Below are 12,730 nucleotides of genomic sequence, written 5' to 3'. Positions count from 1 at the left end.
AAATAGAGGAAATACTGAAGAAAAGCTTTTGAAGAATGGGAGTCATGCATACTTAAAGTGGTATTCTCATATCATGTGCATCAACTCCAGCCCACAAAATACTGAATGACTTAGCATTTAGGAAAAGGCTAAAACTAAACAACCTGAAGTGGGAGTTTGGAACCTTAAGTCCTAGAAAGATTCAAAAATGAGAGGAACAAGCAGCTGTGAAGGCATGCTTTAGGAAGGAATAGGTTACAGTTTGTTTAGGAAACAGCGGCACCCCCAAATCCCCTCTTCCAGTTTAGGTGACATGTGACTTGCCCCCTTTGGGGACAGGCTCTATAGCCGTAGCTCACTACTTTTTGTTAGAAGCCTTACATTACTATTTGACCTTTTAAACTATATTCATGTACTACTTTTAAACCATAAACATATTGTTTTGACAAAAATTATTTTTTGATTGGATTATCAAAGCGCACATTCAAGTTCTTATGTTGTCGTTGTTTCTGTTCATTTGTAAGCCTTTTTCTTCCTTACCTTCTTGCCGCCCGGCTTCTCCACCGTGAAAACTTCATTCCAGATCTGAATCCCAGTGGTCTCCGGGTCAGAGCCCCCTCTCCATGAAAATCCTGTTAACGGTTCTTCTGGATCGCCTAGCCAGTTCGAATGGCCACCTTCTTTCTACAGGAAGAATAAGCCATTTCCATTCAATCTTAAATGTTAAGTAATTTTGCACATCAAGAATAACCTCCGTGCTTATTTTGCTCTTAAGAACATAAAGTCTCATTTTCTAATTTGACATGAAATAACTCTACCTTACCTGGAAATACAAGTATCGGAGCATAAAGTCCAGGAAGAAGGACTTGCCCTTCCGGAAGGCCCCGGCCACTGACAGCACCACCACATCGAGGTCTCGAATGTGGTCCTGCAAGAGGATGCTGGCCAAGGCTTTCTCGTCTAGCTCAAAGGAATGCTGGTCCTTCTGAACCAAGACCACCTGCACTGGACCAGGCTTTGCCCTCTCCATGGCATCACCTGTGTTGTCACAGAGAAAAACATTAGTTCTGCATATTTTTTAAATACGTATTTTTGAACATGGGAAAAGTAAACATTTCTTATGGTACAAAAGCACTAACCATTAAAAAATGACAAATTAGACTTTATTAAATTAAGAATTTTTGTTCATTAATAGATACCATTATGAGAGTTAAAATGCAAACCACGGGACGGGAGAAAACATCACCATATCTATATCCAAAAGACTCATATCCAGAGTCAATATAGATCTGTCAGGAAAGGACAAATATACCAATTTTTTAAATAGCGATGGGCAAGATTATAAACAGGTGCTTCATAAAAAAAGGATATCCGAATGGTCAATAATCACATGAAAAAGTGCATCCACACAATTGCTTATCAAGGAAATGCAAATTACAACCATGAGACCCATTCCCTGCCTATCAGAACGGCTAAAAGGTCAAAGAGCGACAGCAACTGTGGCAGGAGATGCGGTGCGAGGGGAATTCTCGTCCACTCTGATGGGAACATACCACTTTGGAACACTGTTTGGCAGTGCCCAGGAAAACTAAACGAGCCTCCCTGGCTGGTGTGGCTCAGGGGATCGAGCGCGGGCCTGAGGGCCTGCGGACCAAGGGGTCCGTGGTTCGAGCCGGGGCACATGCCTGGGTTGAGGGCCAGGTCCCAGGAGGGGAGCACAGGAGAGGCAGCTGCACATTAATGTTTCTCTCCCTCTTTCTCTTCCCCTTCCCCTCTCTCTAAAAATATATAAATAAAATCTAAAAAAAAAAAGAAAGAAAGAAAACTAAACAAACCCATGACCCAGGAATTCCACTCCTAGGTATACACCTGAGAGAAATCAATGCTTAGGTCCACAGAAAAACATGTATAAGAGACTCCTCACATCAGTGTGATGTGAAATGGTCCAAAACCGAAAATAACCCAAGTATCCATCAACAGAAAGGGTGTCTGCCACGGCTATGCCTTTTGCATATATCATTTAACCCTCAGAACAGCCCTATGGGGTAAATAACTCTGTCCCATTAATCATAAGGAAACTGAGACCTACACAAGTTAAGGAACTTGCACAACAGGTTCTGGAGAAGATCTTGAAAAGACGTTTGTTTTTTTTAATTCTCACCCGAGGATATTTTTTCATTGCTTTGTGGGGGTGGGGGCCGGTGGGCAGGAGAACATTGATCTGAGAGAGAAACATCGGCTAATTGCCTTCTCCTACGTACCCTCACCAAGGATCAAACCTACAACCTGGATACATGCCCTGACTGAGAATCGAACCCATGACCCTTTGGTCTAAGAGACAATGGTCCAACCAACTGAGCCACACTGGCCAAGGCTTAGAAAGATCTTCAAGTGGCTATGTTTTACAGACCATTCTTAATAATCCTGTCAAAGTTTTAGGAGCAACTGACTCCTTGGCTCAAAATTAAGCACTAACTAGTAATTTCCCTACCAGAGTTGAAAGAAAAAGATAATTCTTTCAAATTCTGAGCCACTTTCTATCTACGTGCATCTGGAAAGTTCACAAAAAACTACCGGTGAGGCCAAGGGGCTGAGGCCCAGTGCTAGCTCTCTCAGTGTGAGTACATACCACTGGTACTGAGGGAGGTGTTTTAGGTCATTTAAAGGGTATTTTATTTTCAAAATTATGCATTTTAATGTCTATTAGGAAACAAAAATCACATTTGAACGGACCGTGGCTTAGAAGGAGGCTAAGTTTAAAGAATGGATCCATTTAAAGCAAACTGAAGGACGAACACTAAGTAACGCATGCACAAGCAGGCGATGTGGCCAAAAACCATAAACATGGTCCCGAACCGCATGGGGCTGGGACGCACAAAAGGCCGCACGATCACGGCGGCCAGCCGACGAAGCCTAACTGCCAGTCTGTCTACCCTTCAAGCTGCTGAGTTCCTGCTCACTTTTTATCATTCATCAGAGAGCAACAAAGGGGTTCGTGCCTCTTTTTAATCTGTTACAGACGACTGGAAAACAGGTTACAAACATAGGTTAAATGTCATGCTATCATCGCAATAAATGCATACTAATACTTTACCATTACCGGCAGAGAAGAACGGGAATGTTTGTGAATCATCTTTTAGGGTTCTGCTTACTGCCACAAGAGCAGGTGAACCCAGAAGTCAAAGACCCTCGGTCTTCCCTGTAAGAGCACTAAGGAGAACCGTTCATTCGGACCTTGGGGGTACACCACTCAGAGCAGTACCAAACAAAGTCCCTGAGATAGCTGGTTGCTCCCCCAGTATCCATTGTCCCCTCTGCTACAGCGAGAGGTTTTGAGCTGGGCATATTAACTGCCCAGCGCATTTCCAACCCCACCTTGCAGCGAGGGTGTCACCATGTGACTAAATTCTGACTGGAAACGATACAGCAACTGCCAGGTCATGCATTTATTTTCCCCCTTCCCGCTGGCTGAATGCAGAAGTGGAAGTGAGTCACCCCGGGCCCGGCGCAGGAGGGCACCACCCGAGGAGTACTGGAGCCACAGGGGCGGGAGGACCCAGGGCTTCGAGTAACAGAACTGCCAACTGGTCCACTGCCACGTGAAGAAAAATAAAAATCTGCCTCGTGTAAATCACTTATCTAGCGGCGCAATCAGAAGTCGCCAAACCTAGAAACCAAGACAGCAGTCCCCCAGGACTTCGCAACTGAGTTCATGAAACCGGCTCTTTGAATTTCATCTATTTCACCAGTAAGGTTCACCAAGCAACGTGAATGCCCTGATACATAGCAGACACACAATGAACAACTGCAAAAAGAATATGTACCTAGCAGGGGTGTCAAACTCATTGTCACCGGGGGCCACATCAGCCTCGCGGTTGCCTTCAAAGGGCTGAATGTAATTTCAGGACCGTGTAAATGTAACTACTCCCTGGCAGTTAAGTAGGTTCAGCACTGCCACCAGGCAGAAACAAGGCACCAGGCTGGATAAAATTAGGTAGAGGGCCGGATTCGGCCCACGGCCTTGCACGTGCCACCTGTGAGGCTCTGAGACGCAGCTGAAGGCTTCAACCCTAGACAAGACGGAATCCTCCAGTGACCATGGCGTGGGCAGCTGTGCACAGCGAGGTGCACACCTGACAGAAGCTGAGACCACCGAGAAGGGCAGTGAAGAAAAAAAGTGACAAAGCCTTCACTCGAGTCTTCCTCTCTTTCTGCCAACAGCAGGGGGAAAGCAAGAGGAGCAGGCGGCGGGAGCTGGCTGGTCCTGCCCTCGCCTCCGCAGCAGTGCAGTGGGCATACCTACTGGGTTCAGACAGGTCCTGTTCGTTTGGCTGGAGCCGCACGCCAAGATTCGGTTTAGACGAACAGAGCTGCCCACTCCTCACCACACCACCACTACCTCTCGCTTCCTAGGACGGCCGGACGCCACTGCTGATCTTTCCACGTGAATGAAACCTTCACTTCTGCTCGCCCCTCCCCAGATGTCGCGTCAACATCCTTTGCCGGTTTATCCTCACAACTCAGGCTCCCCAGTGCCTGCCAGGGAGTCCAGCCCACAGCCCACAGCCCACGGCCAGCAGCCGCACGCAGTCACGCATGGCTATGAATGAGGCCCAACGCAAAGTCGTAAATTTACTTAAAACAATATATTTTTGTGTGTGTGATTACGTGTCACAATGTATCTATCTAATGTGTGGCCCAAGACAACTCTTCTGCTTCCAGGGTGGCCCAGAGAAGCCGAAAGGTTGGACACGCCCCTCCTTAGACACTCGAATCAGATCTGACGGCCCTTCCCTTAGGCTAGGGCATCTCCCAACCCTTCTTGCCTATTAGGCGGATTCCTCAGTCACCGTCCCCAAGTGTTTCTTTCATCACGTCACCTCAATCCCTCGGGGCTGAACTCCTTCATTACAGTAGGCAATTATGATTCACCGCGCAGACCGGGTGCTCCCAAGGAACAGAGAAACTAGGAGGCATTCGGCCTCAGTACCAAACGCAAGACGAACAGTCGCCCCCTAGTACTGCGAACCCTGAGCCCAACAGCACAGCTCAGCAAACACCAGCTTCTGCCCTTCCCCTTCCCCACCCCCAGTCTTTCATTGTCTAGTTCCTTGAAGGTGTGTCTGCATCCACCTACGGACCCCTCCCCCTCTTTGCACCTGGCTGACTTTCCTCTCAATCTGTCTGTGACCTCTCTTGATTTCCATTCAGCCCTCTCTCTGTGTGACAAAACACAACGGCCACTTCTGAGACTTCTTAACACCTGTGGGCTCGGGGACAGCGCACACTCCTCGTTCCCCTCCAAGCTCTGCATCACCTCCCTTCGCTTCTTCCTCTCCCCCTCAGCTCCCCGTGATACACACCGGGGCTCCGCTGCAGCCTTCTGCGGTTCTCGTTCGCTCCCTCCAAGAACTGCTTGTCCTTATTTCGCTACACCCTCTATGCTGGGGATGCAACTCCATTAACTTCTCACCTCCATTCAGGTGCACACGGGCAGCCGCCTAAGGGACAGGTTCACCTGGATATTCCGCACCACCTCCTGCTCTCGGGAGTTAATATGTGGAAATATATGGGTGTAAGAGTCAGGAGAGAGTCCTGTCCTGGCTCTCCCACGGTCTGTACGGTTCTGGGCATGTCTAGGCTCTGCTGCCTCCCTCTCCACAGAAAGATGAGTCAAAGTCCAACCTCGAGCGACCCTTCCAGTGCTAACACTGTAGAAATCTACATTTAGTATCATCCACGTGAATCCTCAAGTCACTCCACTTTTCTCAGAATCTCCGTCACTCAGGCTCCACATCTTCCCTATCTTCCTATACACAATACACCATCAAACCCTACCATTTCCTCCTTCCACGGTTTAAGCTGCTGCTTTGGCACAGGCGGTGGGTGACTCCAGTGAGGCAGTACGTACAGGAGAAAGGCCCTCCCAACGGCCAGGGAAGGCCAGAGTTCGGGGCCCACTTTTACACTGAACGTGACAGCCCGAGTAAATCACTTTATTCTCTGTGTCTTGGTCCCTCTAGAAAATCAGGAGGTTAGCCCTGACTGATGTGGCTCAGCGGGCTGGGTGTCAGCGCCCAAACGGAGAGGCCGCCGGCTCAGTTCCTGACCAGGGCCCATGCCTGGTTTGCGGGCCAGGTCTTCAGTTAAGGGCCTGCAAGAGGCAACCAATCAATGTTTCTCTCCCTTCCTTTCTCCCTCCCTTCCCCTCTCTCTAAAAGTAAATAAAATCGTTTTTTTTTAAATCAGGCAGTTTAGGTGAAGCTATTTTCTAGCTCTTAAAATTCAGAGACTCTTAAACAATTGAAAATTTCCTGGATATTTAAGTTGGCCAAACTTGCTAGGTGACCCATTCATCCCTTGGCTTAATTTAAATTGTACAGGGTTGGCTAAATAACAAACCAAAATCTATGATTAAAACCATTAAGGCAGCCCTGGCTGGCGTAGCTCAGTGGATTGAGCGTGGGCTGCAAACCAAAGTGTCACAGGTTCGATTCCCAGTCAGGGTACATGCCTGGGTTGCAGCCCATGACCCCCAGCGACCGCACATTGATGTTTCTCTCTCTCTCTCCATCTCCCTCCCTTCCCTCTCTAAAATAAATAAATAAATAAATAAATAAAATCTTTTAAAAAACCCATTAAGGCAACTTGCTTGGGACCCACACAAAAGATTCTAAGGTTTAGGGTTTTCCCTTGGCGGTGAGGTAGGGGGGTGTTCTTCCTAACTTCAGTGAAATCACCTCTACTTCCCGGAACCTTCAACTCTGGAGATCTGACATCCAGGGCTGGTACCAGAAAAACCTTCAAGTGGCAGCATTATGTGCCTCCTCCCTATAGCGAAGCAATTATTTCCCAGAAGCAAGACGTGTACTCTGAAACAACGGTGATGCCCAGTGAGATGAACAGTTAGTGTTCGCCTACAGGAAGAGTCAATGCTGTACTGCATTCACTTGCATGAATAACAGATGTGACACTTTTGTACATATACACAGCCTGATGATAGTCACATGTGTCATCCATATACATGTCAATGAGCTTAAAACCTAAGTTTCTTTTTTTTTTCAGTGAGCAGTAGAAATACTGTATCATACTGCCAGTTCTGATTATCGCTGTAAATACAGCGCAATCAGGGTAATTCTATATCACCCATCATTTCGAATAAGTAGAAAATGTTCAAAATACTTGGAAAATCAAAATACTCTCTAAATCTACGTATAAGCTACAACCTTATTCCTAATTACTTTTAAAGTACTGATTTATCCCTTACTTTTGGCAGAACACACATTAATCTAGACTACCAGTAGGTTTAAATATGCCTATTCAAATAATCACTACGATATTAAATTCAACGGACTACCTCTGCACTTAAATGACAAAGACAAGCCAAGCAGAACGAAGGTGAGAGATTAACAGGTGAGATTGATTATTATAGGGAAAAATGTGTAGGGATACGTGCGAATTACAGCACCGACTCTTCCTAGAATTCTCTAGCTCTGAATTTTTAAAGAACTTTAAAAAGTAGCCGTACGGGTTAAATAAAAGTAGGTAAATCATAATTGGCCTTTTCAGTACCATGGAAAATACCAATTCCAAGAAGCAGGTTCTGTCAGAAAAGCATCACGGCCACCTCCAGTAAGGATGGACGTGGGGGTAATCACAGCTCACCTCCTCGCACAGCCACCTCTACAAACCACAGGACAACCACCGCTCAGAACCACCAGGAATCAAGTTGAACGGAAGTCCAGCAACCATGGAATTAAAGAAACGACATCCATGCACACTGGGAGGAGACCCAGAGACGCAGAACAGGCCGGTCCCACACCCACATGTGGCGGACAAACATTTGGGAGGGACGTCTCAGGAATGAGAAGGTTCCACGCCCACGCCGGGCCCCCCAGCCCAGGGTTCCGGTGCCAGGAAGATCAGTCCCCATAACTTCTGGCTGCAAAACCCAGCAGGGGCTCAGTCAGTGAAAGAAACTTGTGGAGTCCCAAGCTGTTCCTCTTAAAGAACCAGCACACGGACTTACTCAGACTCACTCTCTCTGAGCTCCAGCACCGGGTGGCAGCTTGAAAGACACCAGTGGCACACAGGGAGGAACAGAAGTGCCTGGCATCAAGGCAAGACCTGGGGGACAGCTTCCTCCCAGACAGAAAGGCAGGCAGGGGCCACTGTTCCTTTTCTAAACCCTCCCCCAACAGAGCCACAGAGCTGCCAGGTGCCATATCTGAGACTCCATCAACTTGGCTACCACCATCCCACCTGGGAGTTTCCCTGAGGCTCTGCCCCACCCAACGTATGGAGTCACCCAAGCTGTTCACAGTGGCTTTTCCATACGAATGGCTCATCTTGGCTTCTGCTTCCTAACTTCCTAAATTCTCTCAAACAAGCAACAGCCAGCCTCAGCAAAGCCCCCAGCCACATAGTACCTCTTGCTAGAAGGTACAGGCCCAGCAGCAGCCAGACTAGGTTCACAGCTTGGCTTCACCTTGGAACTCCAAGCCCAGCACAAATAGCAGCCATCTGCAGTCTGCTTTGTAGCTCATGCAGGGTGGCCCCTGGCCAGGAAGACAGGTGGGGCTGACCTTGGCCTGCACCACCTAAGAAACGCCAGGGCCTGCATACCCAGTGGACAACTACAGACCATATCAGAGCACCACCATCCTGCCCCTGCACAGCTGATCCTCCATGGAGGGCACATGGTCAGTGGTCATAGCCAATCTTTCCAGCTGATTGGCCTGGAGGAATCCCTCCCATTGACCTGCAAACAGCAATCAAGGTTCAACTACAAGAGGAGCGCACCTTGAGTATGCAGCTTGGGTGATAGGAGAGGCTGTGCCACTGGGCCCTACAGGACATCTACTACATTAGGCCATGCTACCAAGACAGGGAGTCACAGCAGCCCTACCTAATGCATAGGAACAAACACAGGGAGGCTGCCAAAATGAGGAGACAAAGACGCATGGCCCAAATGAAAGAACAGATTAAAACTCCAGAAAAAGAGCTAAACAAAATGGAAATAAGCAATCTCTCAGATGCAGAGTTCAAAACACTGGTTATCAGCATGCTCAAGGAACTTAGTGAGGACCTTAACAGCATAAAACAGATCCAGTCAGAAATGAAGGACACACTCATTGAAATTAAGAAAAATTTACAGGGAATCAACAATAGAGTAGATGAAGCCAAGATTCATATCAATGATTTGAAACATAAGGAACAAAAAACAACCAATCAGAACAAGAAGAAAAAAGAATTTTTAAAAAATGAAGATAATGTAAGCAGCCTCATGGGACAACTACAAGAGGTCCAACATTCACATCATGGGGGTGCCAAAAGGAGAATAGAAAGAGTGAGAAATTGGAAATCTATCTGAAAAAATAATGAAAGAAAACCTCCCTAATTTGATAAAGGAAAAGACATGCGAGTCCAGGCAGCAGAGTCCCAAACCAGATGGACGTGAGGAGCCCCACTCCACGACACATCGTAGTTAAAATACCAAAGGTGCCCTGGCTGGTGTGGCTCAGTGGACTGAGTGCCAGTCTGTGAACCAGAAGGTCCCTGGTTTGATTCCCTGTCAGAGCACATGCCTGGGTTGCAGGCCAGGTCCCCAGTTGGGGGCATGTGATAGGCAACTGATCAATGTTTCTCTCCCTGTCTTTCTCCCCCTCCCTTCCCATCTCTCTGAAAATAAATAAAATCTTAAAGAAAAAAAAGCCAAAGGTTAAAGACAAAGAGAGACTCTTAAAAGCAGCAAGAAAAAAGCAGTTAGTTACCCACAGGGGAGTTCCCATAAGACTATCAGCTGATCGCTCAAAAAATTTTTCGTAGGCTAGAAGGAATTGGCAAGAAATATTCAAAGTCATGAAATACAAGGACCTACAGCCAAGATTGCTCTACCCAGCAAAGCTATCGTTTAGAATCAAAGAGCAGATAAAGAACTTTCCAGGCAAAAAAAAACACTCAAGTTCATCATCACCAAACTATTATTATATGAAATGTTAAAGGGATCTATTTAAGAAAAAGATCAAAACTATGAACAATAAAATGGCAATAAATACATATCAACAACTGAATCTAAAAAACAAGCTAAGTGAACAAGAACAGAGACAGAATCATGGATACAGAGAGCATTTTGATGGTTGCCCAATGGAAGGCGAGTGTGGGAGAAGGGGTGAAGAGGTGAGGGGATTAAGAAGTACAAATAGTTACAGAGTAGCCATGGGGATGTAAAGTACAGTAGGAAATGGAGTAGCCAAAGAACTTATAACATGACCAATGGACGTGAACAAAGGTGTGGGGATTTCTGAGGGTGTAGGGGGTGCTGGGTGGAAGGGGCCAAAAAGGGAAAAAATGGGACAACTATAATAGCATAATCAATAAAATGTAATTTAAAAAAGAAAAGCATGGAGATTCAAACTTGAACCAAAAAAAAAAGAAAAACATTACAGCGAGAAATGTAAACACCCCTCAAATATTTGAGAAGACCACCTGAACTGTGATAAATTCAATGAAACTAGTGGATTAGAAGCAGTTACAATTGCTCTTTCAGAAAATTCACACAGGATTTAGTCGACCAAGGCAACAGAGTAGGACAGGGTCTCTCAGTCTCAGCACTACCGACATGTGGGCTGGGTGACTCTTCCTTGCCGGGAACTATCCTGCTGAATGCAAGATATTTCACAGCATTTCTGGCCTCTACCCACTAGATAGCAGCAGTGCTCCCCCTTGACTGTGAGACCCTCAAATGTCTCCAGACTTTGCCCAATGTCCCAAGGAGCAAAATTAGTCGAGATACGAACCAACTGGGTAGAGCGAGCCTCAGCGCTCACCCGTACTAGCCAGAGAGTTCCAAACAGCAAATGGACTCCTGTTAGAAACGTTTCACCAACTAGACTGCATGACTCAGGGGAAAGTTATGAACCGAGTTTTTCCACTCATCTTTTGAAATATTAGTATCTAAAGGGGAGAAAGCAACACACCCCAAACAGAAGCATACCATTTTCATGCCTTGTTCTTGCTGGCAGTCTTTAAAGTTCCTAATTCACAGACCCGGCCAGAGAAAACATCACCATATGAGAAAGTACGTACACTTGGCCGTCGGCCAACTCTCGAACTACAGGGTGTGGTTCCTCTTTGGGGATGGTGAGGAAGTACTCTTCTGTGCTCTCTTTTGTCTTAAGGTAGGCATACGATGGTAGATACACAGATTTTTAAGGCTCTTTCAGTGGAAATACTACTTTTAAACCCAACCAAACAGAATACTGGTGGAAATTTACACCCTACTTAATTAAAGGGTTTTAGAGGAAGCTTCTTCCCAATTCATCTGTTGCAGATCTTCATACTTTAGCACAGAATGCTGAACAAAACCACATTTTTTTTTTTTTTTTGTCAATTAAGAATGTTGAAAGCCCTAGCTGGTGTGTGGTTCAGAAGATTGGGTGCCGGCCCGCAAACCAAAGGGTCGCTGGTTCAATTCCCAGTCTAGGACTGATGACTGGGTTGCAGGCCAGGTCCCCAGTAGGGGATGCACAAGAGGCAACCACACATTAATGTGTCTCTCCCTCTCTTTCTCCCTCCCTTCCTCTCTCTAAAAATAAATAAATAATATCTTCTTTACAAAAAGAATATTGAAATACAATAAAAATTTTAATGAAGATTTTTGCAGAGCTTCATAATTTATGAAGATCAATTATGACTAAACAGTATTAAAGATTCAGAAATGCTAAAAATGCTAAAAATGATGCCAGGTTATATGTACTAGAGGAAAAATATCTTTTTCATAGAATGCGTTCAATATTCATGTTATTTGACTCATCCCTAAAAATAAGACTACCACCAAAATCATTCTCATTACCTGAAGGTTTTAATTATGTGTTCCAGTTTAACCAGGCTTTTTTAATTGGCAATATTTATTTGCCTTAGATTCCTTGTTATTTCAAGACACAAAAGAGTTAATCTAACCCTTTGCTTACCTGCCTACTAGACCAGTAGAGCCTGTTTCGATTTGTAATATTCTTTGGTGATGAAATATATCTCACATGTTCTAATAATCAAAATACATGACAATAAAAACAATTTTTTAGATATTTGCAATGAAGAACATCGACTTTTAATACAAATATTGATATTACAAGTTATAACTTGCTGTACTGATAATAAACCGATTCAAATTTAAGCAACCACCTATAGGGAAATTAGGTTATAAATTAGTAGGAAAAGTAGACTTGGATTTTTTTTAACTGTTGTCTGACTACTCAGTGATTTAAATCAGAATCTGTGGGTGGGTCTCAAGTACTGGCAGGTTTTAAAAACCCCAAGTTATTTTAACGCACAGCAGTGCTGAGAACTGCAACACTATAAGAACTAAATGATTTTTCTTTTAAATAAAAATTATCCTCTCTCTTTTCCCCTTGATTTTTTTTTTTTTTTCAGAATATGCTCCTGAAATGTCAAGGACAACTTAGGAAAATGTTTTAAAATTGAGACTAACTTTAAAGCATAGTTGTGTTATTTGAATTGAATATGAAATACAAGGCTGTAGAAACTTCAACAGGCACACCTAGCATTATAGGTAAATTCTAAACCAGTTCTTAAGCAAGTTCACACAAGCTAGGGTTACGTAAGTTACTTCATAGGAATCTTATAAGAGTATGTGACCCCCAAAACAAATACATAATATTGTATGTGACCGAACTGTTCATAACGACCACTGGGGAACTGAGGAGGTAGAATCCACTTTAGATTTCTTCTT

General features: G+C 45.0%; 1 protein-coding gene across 1 annotated transcript in view; it reads right to left on the bottom strand.

Moving 5' to 3' along the window:
• Window positions 1-12,730, bottom strand: part of ATL3 (atlastin GTPase 3) — a 33,276-nt gene that overhangs the window by 18,777 nt on the left and 1,769 nt on the right. Inside the window, exons 2-3 of the mRNA XM_045855056.1 lie at window positions 803-1,017; window positions 520-663 (exon numbers count right to left, since the gene is read on the bottom strand). Of these exons, the coding sequence (XP_045711012.1) occupies window positions 520-663; window positions 803-1,017 (359 nt within the window). The remainder of the gene's footprint in view (window positions 1-519; window positions 664-802; window positions 1,018-12,730) is intronic.

This window comes from Phyllostomus hastatus, unplaced genomic scaffold (assembly GCF_019186645.2).
Source record: "Phyllostomus hastatus isolate PE091 unplaced genomic scaffold, TTU_PhHast_1.1 phas_scaffold_11, whole genome shotgun sequence".
In the NCBI taxonomy this organism is placed as follows: domain Eukaryota; kingdom Metazoa; phylum Chordata; class Mammalia; order Chiroptera; family Phyllostomidae; genus Phyllostomus; species Phyllostomus hastatus.
The sequence above is the reverse complement of the archived record's forward strand: the minus strand, read 5'-3'. Positions and strand labels throughout refer to the sequence as shown.